The sequence below is a fragment of the Dicentrarchus labrax genome, unplaced genomic scaffold (assembly GCF_905237075.1).
Source record: "Dicentrarchus labrax unplaced genomic scaffold, dlabrax2021, whole genome shotgun sequence".
Taxonomy (NCBI): Eukaryota; Metazoa; Chordata; class Actinopteri; family Moronidae; genus Dicentrarchus; species Dicentrarchus labrax.
The window spans coordinates 28,521,811-28,539,218 of NW_026136705.1; the positions used below are offsets into that span (position 1 = coordinate 28,521,811).

Below are 17,408 nucleotides of genomic sequence, written 5' to 3' on the forward strand. Positions count from 1 at the left end.
CAAAGAGGTATTAAGTGTATTATTAGCTGCTGTCTCGTGTGTCTGCTGCTCGCGCTGTGTGTTGTTATGTGTGTATGTTTGTTAAAGAGAAGAGAGCGAGAGAGAGAGTGCCTCTGCTCGTATTGATTTCTTGTCTCTCTCTTTCTCCTCTCCGGCCATATTGTTCTGCACTGTCTGACTTGGCGTACACTGTGTTGTCTGCTTGTAAGGGAATTAGCTTGTCTCTGTGTCTGTTGTGCCTTCGCGCCTCTGTTTGTGTGTGTGTGTGTGTGTGTGTGTGTGTGTCTCTGTAGTGTGATTCACTGAGAACACACTGTCCAAAGGTGTTGTCTTTCCACCGCGTCTGTTGACTTCTCTTCCCTTTTTGTCCAAATTACGAGGCTCAAAACTCGGCATCGGTCCTGGCTGCCCAGTAAGCACGGCGTACTTTGGTTGGAAAGGGTGGAGAAGATAATCTAGGGGCTTGTACAGCTGAGTGTATGTCTCTCCCCTTCAAATCAAAGATCAGGCTTCCTGTCCGTCATTCACTCTGCTGACATCCACTGTTACGGTGACACCTGGTAAAGCCTGTAATTCTTAATGGTTTCTCATTTCCCGTGAAAAAAGCCTTCTCTCAGCTGTTTGAATGGCTTTGTCGAGCTTAAAGTTCCAGCTGACGGATTGTTTCGGGTCCTATAGTTGTTTTAAGATTTATCGTTTATGCTTTTTAAGCCCTTATGGATGCTGTAATAGAGTTGGTAAGATGTTAGGAGAGGAACCAAACCCAGCCTGTATCTTTCAGCCTCCCCCTACACCAGAGGAACACACAAGATGGAGGATCCACGAGGTACATTAGAGCGCCTTCGCAATTATAGCCCAGGCTCACGTAAGCAACCTATAGAGGAGACTATAGTGGGGCATCTGTCTGTGATTAAGGCCACTCATTTAAGGAGTACACTTGCTTTGTTCCACCACCCGCCACCATACCCACCCACCCCACCCGCCGCCACATCTGTGCCTGTGTACTGCAGATAAGGACTTAAAGAGCCGCGCAACAATGTCGGCATCAGAATGAAAAGTCTACATTTCAAACCCCCTCTCTGTGGTTACCCTCGCCGCATTTCCACCTGTCACCGCTAATCCCATGGGCCTCTTCCCCGATCCATCAGCGCAGAGCTGCCGGAGCTCGGCAGCGCTTCCACTCCAGTTTTAGCCTGACAGGGCAATATGGGGGGTGGTGGTGGTGGTGGGGGGGCGGGGATTAGACGGCGTGGAGGGGAGTGACGAGGCGAAAAGGTTGAATGGGATGTATTCTGGAGGAGAGGGGGGATGGGCGAGGGCCTGGCTGGACGCAACAGTGTGTGAAAACTTTAATCCACTACAGAAGGATTATATTATTATCATCTTCATGAGCTGTATTTATATAATGTCCAGTGTTGAGTTGCCTGATATGAGCAGGTTTTTATGTTTTCTTGAGTGTTTCAAGCATTTACACTTTATATAACGGACAAAGCTTCTGAGTTTGTGAAGTGTCCTCAACCTGCATTCTCTGTAACAACCAGCAGGGGGCAGATACCATTATAACTTATGGAGAAATGAGCCGACTTCTCAGTTGATTTATGAGCTCAGTAAACTGTTTCCTGATAAGTTTCTGGTCTCAATCTCTAGTTTCAGTCTTCTTCCATACAGCATGATGTTCATTTAGTAAATGATGGTCCCATTTAGAGTAAAACAGACCATAAAGCAGGGTATGCTTTAGGGCGGGGCCACCTTGTGATTGACAGCTCATTCTCAGTGAGTCCGTCCAGCTCAACGCACCAAACTCAGATCAAACTGTCAAACTAGGCACTGCTGATCAGATATGGATCCAGATTCAGTTACTGCGTTGACTATTTTATTTATAATATGAGATCCTGTGCGAGCAGTATGTGACCTCCGCTGGCTCCGTTTTTCATGGATGCTGCAAGATTTTGTAGGTCTGGAACCTGAATAATATAAGAAAGTAATATTTTATTAAATATTATATTATAAAAATATTTCAACAAAACATTTTAAGGTCCATCCAACCTCCTGATATCTCCCTCTCCTCTTCTACTACTTTAAAGTCTATTTCTAGTTGTGTGTAATTCTACCTTTCTTCATCACACAGCTATAATAGAACATCTTCCTCTCTCTCTCTCTCTCTCTCTCTCTCTCTCTCTCTCTCTCTCTCCTTTAATAAGGGTTAATACCCCCTTCTGCTCCCTCAAGGCAGCCCGTAATAATTAATTCAGTGATTAATATCCTGGTCTCCGACGGTAATGTCTCCGTGGAAACAGGAGAAGAGGGGAGCTTAAATGAAACGGTGACATGATAGTCTTTTTAATTGACTTCAAATCCCAGATGAATGAAACTTAAGTTATTCCCGAGACTGCAGGAAGTCGGAAAATATCAATACAAATATCAAGGCGGTGTAATTTACTCGTGGCAGCTTCCAGGTGTTGTCAGTCACATCCGTGTCGTCGCCTCAGACAGATTATCTTTGTCTTTTCTAGCTGAGTCACATCAGCTCTATCTCTTGGCGAGCTAATGATTGGCTTGATTGGTCCTGATTAGCTCGGAGTGCGTGCGTGCTGATGGCAGATTTCCTTGATGGCGACGGATGAAGCGTAAATTTGAGTCGAGTCGATTCAAACCAACAAAAAGGCTGCATGGTTTTTTTAAAAAGGAGGAAAAATGACTTTCAAGTGGCCGGCCTGCGAGCGTCCCCATTATTCTATTAATTCGATGGCAATTAGCTTTGTTATCCGGCCGTCACGCCGCCGTTCTGCTGCATCGCTCGCCACTTTTGTTGGCGGGCGCTCGCCCCTTCGCTACGCTCGCTTGATTTGTCGCACGATTCTTTCAAATTAAGAGGCCCTGATTGCATCTGTCGTCCATAGTTTCAAAGTCAAGAGCATATTTAGTTTGTGAAGTAGTCTGTTACATTAGCTACGTTACTACTGTTGTTCTATTATATATAACAAATGTATGAACTAAACAATATTTCACAATAAAGAGGAAATATTGGAGAAAAGTCTGAAAAAAAAACTGAGCAAACCCTTAATGTGAGAGTCCAACAACAGATTTGTGTTAAATCACATGAATAAGGTAAACAGGAGCACAACTGCTGTCACAGCCCCTAATAATAAACTTTATTTATACAGAATCACTTAAAACAAACTCTAACATTAACTTTAACTCAGTAGATCAGTATATTAACATGTAATAAATTATCTATAACACACTATAATGTATTTATAAGCAGCTATGAGGACATTTTAAGTGTTTATTAATTATCTTTTTGTCATTATTATCTGTCTGCACTTCTACTTATTGTTGCAGACAAAAGGGAGTTACATTAATAAACACTCATATGTGATTACAAATCCATTATAGTGGGATATAAACTATTTATTTACTTTGTTATACACTTATAAATACTAAATAAGGCTCTTAAAAAAGGGTTCACCAAAAAAAAAGAGTAACTTTTAGTGATTTCGGGACCTCAACGAGGCAAATAAAACACTAGAATTTAAGATAATTACATGAAAAAAACTACAAATAAGAAAGAATATAGGTTTGTTTTTTATCTGCACATCCACCACCATTTGATGAAGGGTTTCATATGTAAATTCTCTGGAGGTCTGCATCCTTTTATTTATTTCTAATAACTACAGAAGCCACAATTTAAATCAGACTTATACTAGAGACAGCCTTTAGCCTTTATTCTCAATTTCCCACTTTCATATAAGTATTTGATCATAATTTAGTAAGAAGTTTCTGATCTCTTTTCCAGTAGTTCAAAGGGCAGCATCCTTCCATTTTCAGCCAGGCTTTTAATGTGAAAAATTTGCAGGAAGAAATAAAGGGCAACTTTGGTATCTTTCAACCTGGACCTTATTTTCACAGTTTTTTTGGGAATCGCTGTTTAGCAACCATCAGTGAAACTCAACACTTTCTATGTTTCACATTAAAAAAGCTTTTCCAGTTGCTCAAAGGTCATAATAATCCCCTCTACATCCCGTTTTCAGCCAGGCTTTTAATGTGAAAAAGAAGCTGTAACATAAGGCTCAAGAGTAAGGTCGGACATCAGAGAGACAGCAACAATATTTGTACATTTAACTCTTAATTAAGGGTTTTATTTTGGTGGAAAGACAAAACAAGGATTAGTTGAGTTTTGTTTGTTTCTGTCAAGTTTGAATTATAATAATAATACATTTCATTTATCAAAACAGCAGTTTTCAAAGAGACAATTATAAGAGCAATAATAGAAGCAATGGTACCCAGGAACACAGCATAAAAGCACGTAAAAGTACAATTTAAAACAAAAGCAGATAAATAACAATAACAATAAAATCTGTGTGATAAGAAACAAGATCATTAAAACCAGTAATAATTGTAGCTAGCAGACTTCTTACAGGTGGGTTTAGGGATGCTCGATGCAGATAAATCATCGGCCAATAATGGGAAATTAAAGTGGCTGACGAGGTCGACTAGCAACGGATTCCAAATAAAAAAAACAGAAAAGTTTAAGAGCAAAATAGAGAAATTAAATATGTTATGTTATTAAACATATAATTTTTTCCTGTTTTTATGTAAACTGAATGTAACTGCTGTCTCTCTCTGCAGGGATCCTTTTCCATAACGTTGTCAAACACACTTAAAACCACAATCTGAGCCCCGTCGGTGGCACGTTTACTCGATGTACTTTGACTGGTTGTTATTTGAATACAGGCTTTTATTCGAGAGTGACACGCCGGTGGCTTGAGGTGAGGAAGGAGAACAGAAAATGGAAGAGGAGGCAGAGAGCGGGAATCTGGAGTGACAGTTTGTCTGCTATGAATAAGTCAAATCGTGTGGTCTCGCCCCAGGTATCAACCCCGGGGGGGCAGGCTAGCACCTCCTCATTTATTTAGGCTCTGCTCAAGGGTCAGAGCTCGCCGTCTCTCCTCCTCTACGTCTTTCACTTCATCAGCTCCTCCACTTCATGCTGCTGGTTTCTTCTCTGTCCCTTAAACCCTGCTGGAAAACCTGACAGCGGCTTTTTTATTCCACTTCTCGCACATCAAAGGACATAAAAAGAGGGAAGGAGGGGCGTTAAAAGTTCGTCCCGTCACAGTGCGACAGATCGGTCACTGATACCAACGTGAACTATATTGTGTTTTAATCCTGACAGGAGATGTATTTCGCCTCAGTGTTTCTCTTCAGATTGAGGAACATCCAGCCGTTCTTTGAAGCTATGTGACGCACATACTGTCTGAAATATTTAAACCGCAGTCACCATGTTTACGGCTACACGGCTGCATCAAACGCATCACTTTTTACACGTCCCCCCTCCACCCGTCGTGTTGTGGTGTACATTCGTTAAACTACATATAACTATAAAGAAAGTGCACTTGAGTTGTTGCTTTTCTAGGTAAATTAACAGATTAAATTATTTAAGTGTGGCTCGGGCTCCTTCTGATGTGGGATAATAACTTTCCAGTTCTCTCTTTTTTTGTTAATTTACAGATGAATTAACATTAATTGTTGCCGATGAGTGCAGAAAGAAGACCACACCAGCCTCTTTAGATCTCTCCTTTTTTAATAAATACAAATTAATTTAACTTAAGCGAGTTAACCAGTAAGGGAAAAGTGCTGACTAATTGCTGTATAATTGCTTAAATTATTACTTTTTTCCTCTACATTTACTTTTTTATTTTTTATACCCCGAGGCTTCCTGGACTGCTGCGAAGAATCCCATTCCCCCAACACTGGAGCCAATTCCTGTTTTGTTTCCACTTTATGTCTTCTAATACTTCCCCCACGTCTGTTTTTTCTTGTTTCCTCCACCCGTGGGAAAACTGAGCTCAGACATCATTACAGTCAAGTTCTCCACAACTGCAGTGAAACAGATTTTTTGTTGCAGAGCTTCATCCTGCAGATGCACGTTTGTTACTAGAAAATGCAAATGATTCAACAGTCAGTCATCACCCTAAAAACCCATAAAAACACTGACATTAATATCAAAAAATGCCTGGTTCACCCCAGTTTGTTGTTAAATTTAATAATTTATTTATTTATATTTAATACTTTACTAACATTCCACATTAATTTAATGTTATAGAGCTGAAATATCTTCATTTGAGGGCAGATACTGCTTTCTGCCAGCCCTTAAAGGGCCAGTTTGTAGGATTTTAGTGGCACCTAGTGGTGAAAGTCGCAGATGGCAGCAACTGAACACCACTCGCGTCTGTGTTTGATGACCTAAGAATGAGAACGAGGTGTGAACAGGAAACTATGGAGGCTGTGAAACTGTGGTTTGTTCGTTCTGGGCTGCTGCTCTAGATCTCTCTGATTAACATACTCTGTGCTTACAAACTCTATGTTTTTAGCATTTTTTTGATGGATAAATTCAGTTTTTGTACAGTTTAGTTGCCCAACGGCTGCTGGATACACATTCTGTAATACTGACTCATTTACAGTCAGTTCATGAGACTTGAAAAGCATCGAGAGAATGACGGAGATTTGGGACAAAAGCTGGATTATAAACCAAACAAAGCGGCTGACTCTTCCAAACCTGGTGGCTTCAGGTTTAACATTTGTTTGGTAATTCTATAAAAGCTCATTATATTATAAACCGGAACAGTTTGGACTTTAGAGAAAAACCTGCATTACTGCATCATCTGGAGGCTCCTTCTGTAGGAGTATTTTAGTTTGTAGTCTTTTATGGGCTCAATAAGGGCCCACAGCTCAATTTAGCCCTGAGAATCACCACAAGGTTAAAGATACTTAATCAACTACAACTTATAAACAAAGGAACAGAAAACGGAAAACAGGAAGTTTGTTATTTAGAAGATGTTATTTGTTATTATTTTTATTTTCTAATACGTTTTATTTTCTAATTATAAAATACGTTGTTTTTTTTACGTTTTTGTTTTCCAACTAAAAGAAAACGGACAACCGATATTATTTTATTTGAGTTTTCTTATTTTATTTTATTTTTTTTCTATTTTTATTTTACAACAAAAAAACATCAGAAGTTTTTTTTTTGTTGTTTGTTCCTCTGTTTATAAATAGTAGTCGGGAAACAGCTTTTACGTTGGCCGCTACTCTTTATTATTATAATATATATATATATATATGATGCCGAGTCCGTCAGCATTGAGCAGAGAGAAAGAAAAAAAAGCTAGAAAACACTGACGTGGCCTGAAAATTACCCCAAACTCTCGGTACTAAGCTCCTCTCACCCCTCCTCCTCCTCCCCCACATCCGCTCTGTTTACTGCAGGTCCATCAAGACACAGCAGTGTGTCACTGTGGATCAAAGTCAGTGGTATCAGCCAGCAAACACACAGCACAGAGGGTTGGAGGGAAGGCAAAGAGACACTCCTCCTCTGGTCCCATTATTACACTCCCACAATCCACTGCTGCTGGCAGGGAGAGAAAGATGGAGACGGTGTGATAGGGGAGAATGAAGGGATTTTTGGCAGGTTGGGGGAACAGGAAATAGAGTCGAAATAAAAGCATCAGAGAAAGGAGAGAGGATAGAAGTCACCCGCCCCCCTTTTTAGTCATTATTTTACAGTTAAATTCTCTGTGCTCAAAAGCCGCAGAAATACTCTCAAGGAGAAGGAAAATGAGAGTGCGGCGAGAAGAAGAGAGAGGAAGTCATTTGTATTCAAATCCAGAGCTAATACGTCAAGTAAGTCTATTTCATGGGCAGAGCTTCCTGTGAGTGTTGGAAGGAGACATGCTCTGCTGCAGCACTTCTCTACTGGAAGGCTCCTTACGGGGACTTCTCATCGGCACAGTAGAAAGAAAACTGAAGGGTTTTTATTTCCTCGCAGATTCTGTTTGCAGTCGTCCCTTTATTTGTTAAAATAAAGTCGGTGTTGCTTCAAAATTGGTTGGTAATCAAGGTTCTTTAGAGTGGTTGGTTGTGTGTGAGAGAGAGAGAGAGAGAGAGAGAGAGAGAGAGAGAGAGAGAGCATTGGGTCACAGCTTCCCTTATTGTAAACGTTGCACATGAGATTACAGGACTCTGCATATTGGGGACATTTATGGATTATAGCCAAATTGCAATGAGACACAGTTGAAACACCAGCCAAGAAAACACTGACTGTTGCAGTTGCCTCTCTCATATCTCTCTCTCTCTCTCTCTCTCTCTCTCTCTCTCTCTGTCTCTCTCTCCATCTGACAAGGAGGCCTGAGGGTTTTGTATCCTCCGCTGTTTGATTTGCACCGAGGGGAGATCTTGTTTGTTCTCCTCAATGCAGCATTTATGGTTTAAGATTCTCCTCACGACCTTCTGCTGCTCCCGAGCAGCGGGCTATCTGTCTCCCCTGAGCGAACAAACAAGAAAAGAACAGTGCCGCAGCCGCCACCACCACCGCCGCCGCCGCCACGCCGGCCAGGGGACCTGCAGCTCTTTTTTATCCCACCAATAAACAGAAAGAAAACGGGGGTGAGGGGTTGGGAGGGGAGGGCAGAAGTATAACCAAACCTTTTCTGTACACCAGAGCTGCTCCACACAAGCATGTGTGTCGGCAGTATGCACTAATGAGGGTAAATACAAGCTCTGGCGGGTTTGAGTGTTGTCAGAGCTCCACCGTGTGGTGGCACATGAGCTTTTTGTGGGTCTCTTCATGCTTCACACAGTTCATTTCATCCCCCTCTGATTGTCTGAATCTGCCTGTTTGTTCCAACACTGACTGACTGTTCTTCTGTCTCCTCCTTCCTCCTCCTTATTTTACCTCCTCCACCTCCTCCAACGATCACTTTCCCGGCTCTACTTTCTGCCAATTTCTTCCTTTCGTTCCTCTTTTTTTTTATCTCCCCCATCCTCTGCATCTCCCTCCTCCTCCTCCTCCTCCTCCTCCTCCTCTCCCCCGTCTCCCTTCTAATGCCCCCCTCCCCGCAATATCCTTCCTCTTTCCTCCACCTTTTTTTTTTTGCTCTCCAAGGTCGTTATCGGGACGAATCGTGGGAGGAGTGTGGTGGTTCTTCACTCTCATCATCATCTCGTCCTACACGGCCAACCTGGCTGCCTTCCTCACTGTGGAGAGGATGGTTTCGCCCATCGAGAGCGCCGAGGATCTGGCCAAGCAGACGGACATCGCCTACGGCACTCTGGACTCGGGGTCGACCAAAGAGTTCTTCAGGGTGAGTTGGCGTTACTGGGGGGGGTTAATGGTCTGCTCTCGGACAGGTAGGAGGATCTTCTAACATCTGCAGGAACATGAGGGACATGAACACGTCTCCAAGGCAACTCTGCTTCCTAGAAATCACAATCATATATATACTAATTTGTTTTATAGAAAATACGTGTTTGAGGAATTTGCTGATGCCTTTCAAGGAGGTTCGTGGTTGGATGTAAGAAGATAACTTTATTGATCTTAGGGGGGAATTTCACACAGAGACAGGCCTGAAGGTGAGAAAACAGGTGACAAAATGTACCATTAAAGACGAGATTATTGAAGAAACGACAGAGATAACGTTAAAACAAAAAGCTTTATACAATACACACATGGCAATATGTTAGCCCTCAACCTTTTAGAGTCGCGACGCCCAAGAATAACCAGGATAAAAACAGCTTATAGACAGTATAAACACCGATCAGCCATAACATTATCACCACCTGGTTTAGTTTGAGCTACAGTATCTCGTCTGTTGGACCGGACCAAACGGGCCAGCCTCGCTCCTCAGGTCCTTTTCTTTCCTTGGACCACCTTTGATAGGTACTGACCTCTGCAGACCGGGAACACCCCCCCACAAGAAGCTGCAGGTCTGGAGATGCTCTCAGTCATCTAATAATCACACAATGTGGCTCCTTGTCAACGTCAATTAAATCCTCATGCTGCCCATTTTTCCTGCTTCTAACATCAACTTTGAGGACAAAATGTTCACTTACTGCCTGATACAGCCCCCCCACTGACAGGAGCCATGATAACCAGATAATCAGTGTTATTGAATAGTTCAAGTTCACCACAATACAGCACAGAAAAAGCTTTTTTCTGAGCTTCACGGACGGCAACAGCGAGTGGTTTTTCAGACATTTCTATGAATGTTTTTTTTCCACTGTGAAAACATTTGAGTCCACTGTTAAGCAAGAAAGATTTAAACTGACCAGCTTCTGTGCTTTCGTGAATCAGCAACTTTTTAACAGCCTCCTTTCAAGCCTGAAGTGTTTCTCACTCTTGAGGGTTTTTGGAGGAAGACTGTCAGTACGGGTCTCTGTTGTGCCGGAGTGAACCTGGACACAGGAAACAAAACATGTTCAATCTTTATTATTTATTTTGTTACAGAGCAGTGGTTCCCAAAACTTTTTCTATAAGAGACTAACTTTTTATACAATTCTCTGTCTGTATTATGTATTTTTTTTATCATCTGAAACAGACTTAATAGGCTACTTATTTGACAAATGTAGTGTTTTCTTGTCTCTGACGATGGCCATTGTTCTATTAGACCAGTGGTTCCCAACCTGTTTTACTTAAGGGAACCCTTTTTTATCATTGAGTAAACTGACTAAGGGACATATTTGATTAATATTTCATATTATATTCAGTGAACTCTGAAGTTTGTGTAAAAAGAGTGATTTGGATGAATTTTAAAGCAGATTATTTCCAGTTTAGGGAATGACAATACATAATACAGCCAATTCTCTGTCTGTATTATGTCCCTGACATTTGGCCATTGTTCTATCTACTTCTTCTTAATATACATTTGCTTAGAGACGTGAACCAAGTTTTCTTTCACACCTTAAAATCAAGAAGGTCTCATGACCCCCCCATGAAGCTTTGCTGACCCCTAGTGTGGGAACCAGTGACATATCAACTCTGAACGGACTATTCGTTACAAAAAGAGGAAAAAAAACACCATGAGAGTAAACTGTGGGAGCAAGAATCAGTCCACTTAAGTCCAATTACGTCTGTCTGTCTTACTAAAAAGTTGTGTCTGTGACTTTGTGTCAGACAAAAGTGAGAATAATACAACTATTTATTACGTTTGATAAAAGATAACTGCGTCATGTAGCTACAACCAGCGCTGTGGGCACCAGTCTAGACTATATATACCAGAATTTTGTGAGTGTCGGAGAAAAGAAAACACTGAATTTGTGAAATAAGAAGCCGATTAAGTCTGTATGATTGTTAAATAATTATAAAAATACATAATATAGACAGAGAATTGCATAAAAAGTTCCAAAATGTTTCAAAATTCATCCAAATTACTTGTTTTACACAAACTTCAGAGTTCAGTATTTGGGTTAATTGAATATAATAATGAAATATTAATAAAATATGTCACTTTGTGAGTTAACTAAATTATAGAAAAGGGGTCCTTTAAGGAAAAAAGGTTGGGAAAAGGTCGATTTAATAAGAATGTGGTGTTTTAAATCCAGTAATCCGGTGACACAGTTTTCTCCACCTGTATGCGGATATGCTTTCTCCCTCCCTCCATCCCCAAACTCTCTCTCTCTCTCTCTCTCTCTCTCTCTCTCTCTCAAAACAACCCCCCATCTCACTCACAGCGCTCAAAAATCGCCGTCTACGAGAAGATGTGGGGCTACATGAAGTCGGCCGAGCCCACAGTCTTCACCAAGACCACGGCCGAGGGCGTGGCGCGGGTCCGCAAGTCCAAAGGGAAGTACGCCTTCCTGCTGGAGTCCACCATGAACGAGTACACCGAGCAGCGCAAGCCGTGCGACACCATGAAAGTGGGAGGCAACCTGGACTCCAAAGGCTACGGCGTAGCTACACCGAAGGGTTCACAGTTAAGGTGGGTGGAATAGTGTAACAATATGTCCCACGTGTTGTTATGGTATTCCACCTTCCCTGGTGTGCCGCCTTTTTTCTGTATCTCTTATCTGTTTCCACTGCTTGGTGTCGGGGTGGGAGGGTGCGTTTTATGTGTTTATTTTTAAGGCAGAATTAGTGGCTTGTTTTGTTTTTTTTGAATCCTCACACATCTGTGTTTGTTGCATGCATGTGGAGGTGGAGGTGGAGGTGGGGGGTGGGTCATTGTGGTGGTGCAGGGGTGGTTATTTCCTTCTTTTTCTTTACAGCTCTCCACTCCAGGTAAGCTCTGTGTGCTCTTGTGCTTGCTGTGTTGGAATGGCATGCTTCAAAAGCCTCTTGTGGAAACTCATCTCAATATGTTTTATTTAGGATAATCTTCTTTTTTTTTATTTTAAATGTAATTAGCAGTTTCTTTTTTTTTTTCCTGCTTAACTTCAAGCTTTTCCTTCACGGCTGCGAGAACTGAAATAGTAGTGTGGGTTTTTTTTTGGTGGGGGAGCCATTTGAATGCTCAGCCCTGGCTAACTCTGCCAGACTCTGTCACTGCCACCCGCACACAGTCGGGATTTACAGACCTGCCAGAGAATACAGTGTCGTTACTGTGGGGAGTCGCACTTTCAATCCGCACACTCATCGATCAAAAAAAAAAAAAAAAAAAAAAAGGGGGCCCGCTGGCGAGGTCTCGCTGAAAGGGGACGGATAAATATACTCAAGGAAAAAAGGAAAAAAGACTTCACAGATGTGTGTACAGTGATTGTTTCCTGTGGAGAACGATGGGCCGCATGCAACAATAGATAGATAGATAGATAGATAGATTATATATCTTAATCCTCAACAATGTGGAGTCACTCAATCCAATTAATTAAATCTAACTCAAAAATTAAGTATTTTAATTCGAGTTTGTTCTATTTACTAATTTTCTTTAACTTGACTTTATATCTTTATATGAATGTTAGCGCCACTCTGCTGTAACGCTTTTGTTTTTATTTCAGTTTATAAATCATCCAAAATTATCATTAACTGAATAAGTTTAAATAAGTTTGGAGAAATGCTGCATATGACTGCGATATGATTATTTATACTTATTTAGGTTCAATTAACTGAATGGAATTTGTAGAAATGAACTTATTTTACCCAAGTTACCTTAAAATACTAATATTTTTTCATGTTTAAATTGTTTGAGATGATAAATTTTAAGGCGATAGGTTTCTTCAAACTGTTTGAGTTAACCTAACTCACTGTAGATGGATAGATAGATAGCTGCATATATTATTATTTATACTTATTTAAGTTCAATTAACTCAATCAAATTTACTTATTTTACTCAAGTTACCTTAACAAATACTTTCTTGTACTCAAATCAAATATTTCTTCATGTTTTAATTGTCTGAAAAACTAAACTAACTCACTGGGTTTCAGATGAAAACATAAAGCATCTATAAGATATATTGACATATTGATGATACATGTAGTGACCAAAGAGTTTTTATAGTTTTAATAGCAATTAATGGAGTAATAGTGTTTCTTTAGCCTCTGAATTTAATAACCTGAACACCATAATTACTCTAAAACACATCTAATCTGATGCTCCTCTAATTTAAAACCTATATTTCTTCCTTTGTGGACTCTGAAAACAACAAAATAAGAGGACATTTGTTGCTTCTTGCATGAGGCCCATTGTTTAAAACACCACTGATCATTAGAGAGTGCATTAAAAAAAACAATAAGGTTGATTTTAATCCTTATAAATCTGTAACAGCAAGGCAGCCGACTCCTCACGGGCAGTAAATTAAAAACCCCTGTCAGCTGTTTTCTGTAAGCTCCTGAATCCGGGGCTGGTGCCAGTTTTCAGCCACAGGAAGGAGTCCCTGACAGATCACGGTAGTCCCCCTACCACCACCTCCATGTTGTTAATCTGGGGTGATTATCATCTTCTGTCAGTCACTCGTCCGGATGCCAGCGAGGAAACACACACCAGCAAAAACACCGAGAGCAGGCAGAGCGCTGTCGGTCCGAGCTGCTATCTCACGTGGCTCCGCTGACCAAAAGAAATCAGCTAAAAGTGAAAATATTTGCTGCTTTTTTTTTTTTTTTTGTTCCATTTCTGTTCTTATTTTTCATAATGATGCAAATAAATTAAAAGGGATCAAAACACACGCTGAGATAAATCTCTCTCTCTTCATCGTCACGTTTTAATGCAAGTCAATCGCGATTTTCCAGAGCAGCTTTAATGCTCGGAAAATCCTGTGAGCTCTGAATTGGCTGACATACATTCGCTTGTATACATGTGTGAAAACTAATTATTTAGAGGGTTTTTTTTATCTCAAAGCGCGGCGCCGATTGCCAACATTTTATTTAAAATCATTCAATCAAATAGAAAAAAACATTTAATCACTCAATTATGTATTGTGTTTTCTTGTTTTATCCCCTGTTAGAGGAGAAAAACGTGATATTTACATATTTTAATGCATATTTGAATCAGAATCATTAGATAAATTCAACATTCAGACCAAAGACTGATGTTTTCTGCTCTGTTTTATTAATATTAAGTGTTTTTAGAGGCCTGAAGAGGTAAAAACTATTAAATCTATCACGCTAGATGTTGATATGCAAAGATTAGAGATTTCTTTTTAACTGTTTACAGAATAAACATGTTTTTTTTAAATTCTTCTTTCTTATCCTGATCGTCTTTGTACAACCTTAATTTATCTTGTGAACCAAGTTTTCAACCTACAAATATTCAGTTTATCATAACGGTGGCAGACTTACTCGAAATATCTAGTGTTTTAAATAAAAAAATAAAAAATAAGGCGTTAACAAAAAGCAGGCTTTTCATTTCTAGCTTTCATTGCTAACTCTGAAACTTTGTTGTTGTTGACTCTTATTTTAAACGTTAACGCTCATTTAACAACATCATGTGACATTATTACACGTATCGAACCGAGGGGGAGAGATCTGTGTTCAGTGTGCGTTCAGGTCCGGGGATGTTTAGAGCAATTTATGCACTTTTCCACCCTTGTCCCCTCTCTTACTGCTACTCCTCCCTTCCCTCACCCTCTCTCTCTCTCTCTCTCTCTCTCTCTCTCTCTCTCTCTCCCCCCCCCTCTCTAAAATTGGACAGCATACTGACCCCCCTCCTTCTCACCAAATATGTTTTATCGTTTTCAAGAAGTGCAGTTAACCTGGCAGTGTTAAAACTCAATGAGCAAGGCCTGTTGGACAAATTGAAAAACAAGTGGTGGTACGACAAAGGAGAGTGTGGCAGCGGAGGCGGTGGCGAGAAGGTTAGCCGCTATGTCGCTATGCCCCCCCCCCCCCCCCCATGTGACCTTATGATTCGGGTAACAGAGAAAATGTGTTTTTGTTGGCAACAGGAGCATCTGCCGGGTCGATCATCCAACCTACGCTAGTGTTTTAATCTCAGAAGAGGAGAGCGGGTACTGTCGAAGCAAAAATATTCGCTGTGCTGCTTAGATTTGGATTTAGCTTAGCTTAGCATAATTAGCATCCCCTCCCACATTGGCTTATATATATATGAAGCGTAATCTAAGCTAATAGTTTTGTGTTGACGGTGCGAGCCTCTGTTTGCTGTAAGAAAGGTCCCGGCAGTATGCGCCCGTTCCAGAAAAAGCGATGCAGCCGAGGTGAGGGGGTGCCCCCCCAAGCATATATATGTCTGTTAGCTCCGCCCCTGACACCCCCCGTACTATCTCAATGAGCAAAGAGACATGTAAGCTCAAAGTGGGGGGGAGCCCCTCTCGCCCTCCGGCTTCGTCACTTTGTGAAAAAGGAGTACTGAGCTGCTCTTGTTGGGCTTCTTCTGAATTGAATAACATAAAATAACATGTCCTATGATGTTATTTATGTTATTTTCCCCCTACCTTACCCTTCCCCAACTCCCCCCTCAACCCGTCCCGCCCTCCCCTACGTGATTTGAAGAACGCCTGTAAACCTTGCCGTATTGAAACTGAGTGAAGCAGGAGTCTTAGACAAACTGAAAAACAAATGGTGGTACGATAAAGGGGAGTGTGGACCCAAGGACTCGGGAAGTAAGGTCAGTCTCCACCAGCCCGGGAGCCTCCCCTCCTCTCTTTGTCTCTCTATATATATATAAATGCACATTTTTTCTTATAGCTACCGCTGGCAGTAGTTCTGTTATTACAGCAGGCTGGCTCGCACACATTCATATATATTTATATATATATATATATATAAATCACTACAGCGAGTGACAGAGGTAGAGACTTGAGGCGTAGCCTGAGGGAAACAGCATGACAGACACAAGGCATGGTGCGGTTTTTACAGGGCATGTTCATGACAACTGTAGTAGTTGGAGCATGCCACTTTTCTTTAAACAATATATAATGAAGCACCTTCCCTGCACATCAGTCGAGTTCCTTCTTAATTTAAAGTGCAGGGACACACCTTGTCAGAATATGAGCCCACATGCATGGCAGGCAGTGTCTTTTTGTGTGGAGGTAATAAGTTCAACGCCACCTTGAGTGATTTTAAACGGCGAGGGGGGAGGGGGGATAAATGGGAGGAAAGGAGCGAGAGTCGGAGCTCAGAGAGATCAGATGTATATGTTTGAGTTTAAAGAACGGGGGTTAAAAGGTGAATGTCGAAACACGGAAGGAAACTTTTAAAGGCGAGTTCATTCGAATCGTAATAAATAAATAAAACCCCGACATGTTTTCTCATTTGCCTCCAGTTCTGTGTTTTTTAGCCGTGCAGATAATTTTAATTGAGTTTTGGGATATCGGCAGCAGCAACTGTCTCCAGGAACTGTGTCCTCGTCACTTTAGATAATCCATAGATCAGCAGTTTATGTAAGGAGTGTCTCTACTGTAGGAAGATGTTTAAAGCTCCTTCATATGGAAGCTCATTACTGCCAATGTCATTATGAGTTGTTATAATGAGACACTTTCTCATAATAGGGACTTATTATCTCAAAATAATGACTTAGTATCTTATAATAATGACTTATCTTAAAATAGTGACTTTGTATTTCAAACTAGTGACTTAATATGTCAAAATAATGACATAATATCTTGTAATAATAAGAAACCTCAATATTTCCATTACGCACAGGTGACCTTCATAATTTTTGGCCACTAAATTTTATTCGCAATTTAATTGCAAAACCAAAACTATCTGCACGTCTTGCAGCACTGAAGGTAAATGAGGAAACATGTTTAATGTAATTTGGTTGAAATGAGCCTTTAAAGCTGCAGTAGTAAAAGTTTCACTATATCCTGACAGTAGAACATGAGACAGATAATCTGTAAAAAAAAAAAAAAAAAAAGAAAATCAGGTTCCTCCGGCTCGTTTTAGTGCCCCGAATGGGATTTGAAAGAATCCACCGGGCCCGAATGAAAACAACCAATCAGAGCTGAAAAAGATATAAAAAATGCTTTGGGTTGAAGGCTTGAAGATAGTTGATTGTTGAGTCCCAAAGCGTCCGTATTTGATGCTTTGGGACTCAACAATCAACTATCTTCCTTTGCTCTGATTGGTTGTTCTCATTCGGGGCCCGGTGGATTCTTGTAAATGCCATTCGGGGCACTAAAACAAACCGGAGGAACCTGATTTTTTCACAGATTATCCGTCTCGTGTTCTCCTGTCAGGATAT

General features: G+C 40.8%; 1 protein-coding gene across 5 annotated transcripts in view; it reads left to right on the plus strand.

Moving 5' to 3' along the window:
* The window catches only part of gria4b (glutamate receptor, ionotropic, AMPA 4b), a 121,180-nt gene that overhangs the window by 97,213 nt on the left and 6,559 nt on the right, over positions 1 to 17,408 (plus strand). For 2 of the 5 annotated variants that reach the window (XM_051401724.1, XM_051401726.1), the window contains 3 exons: positions 8,945 to 9,143; positions 11,509 to 11,756; positions 15,716 to 15,830. In XM_051401724.1, coding sequence (XP_051257684.1) covers positions 8,945 to 9,143; positions 11,509 to 11,756; positions 15,716 to 15,830 — 562 coding nt within the window. Of the gene's footprint in view, positions 1 to 8,944; positions 9,144 to 11,508; positions 11,757 to 14,945; positions 15,061 to 15,715; positions 15,831 to 17,408 lie in introns of those variants that run through there. The other 3 variants (XM_051401723.1, XM_051401725.1, XM_051401727.1) reach the window with 2 other exon arrangements.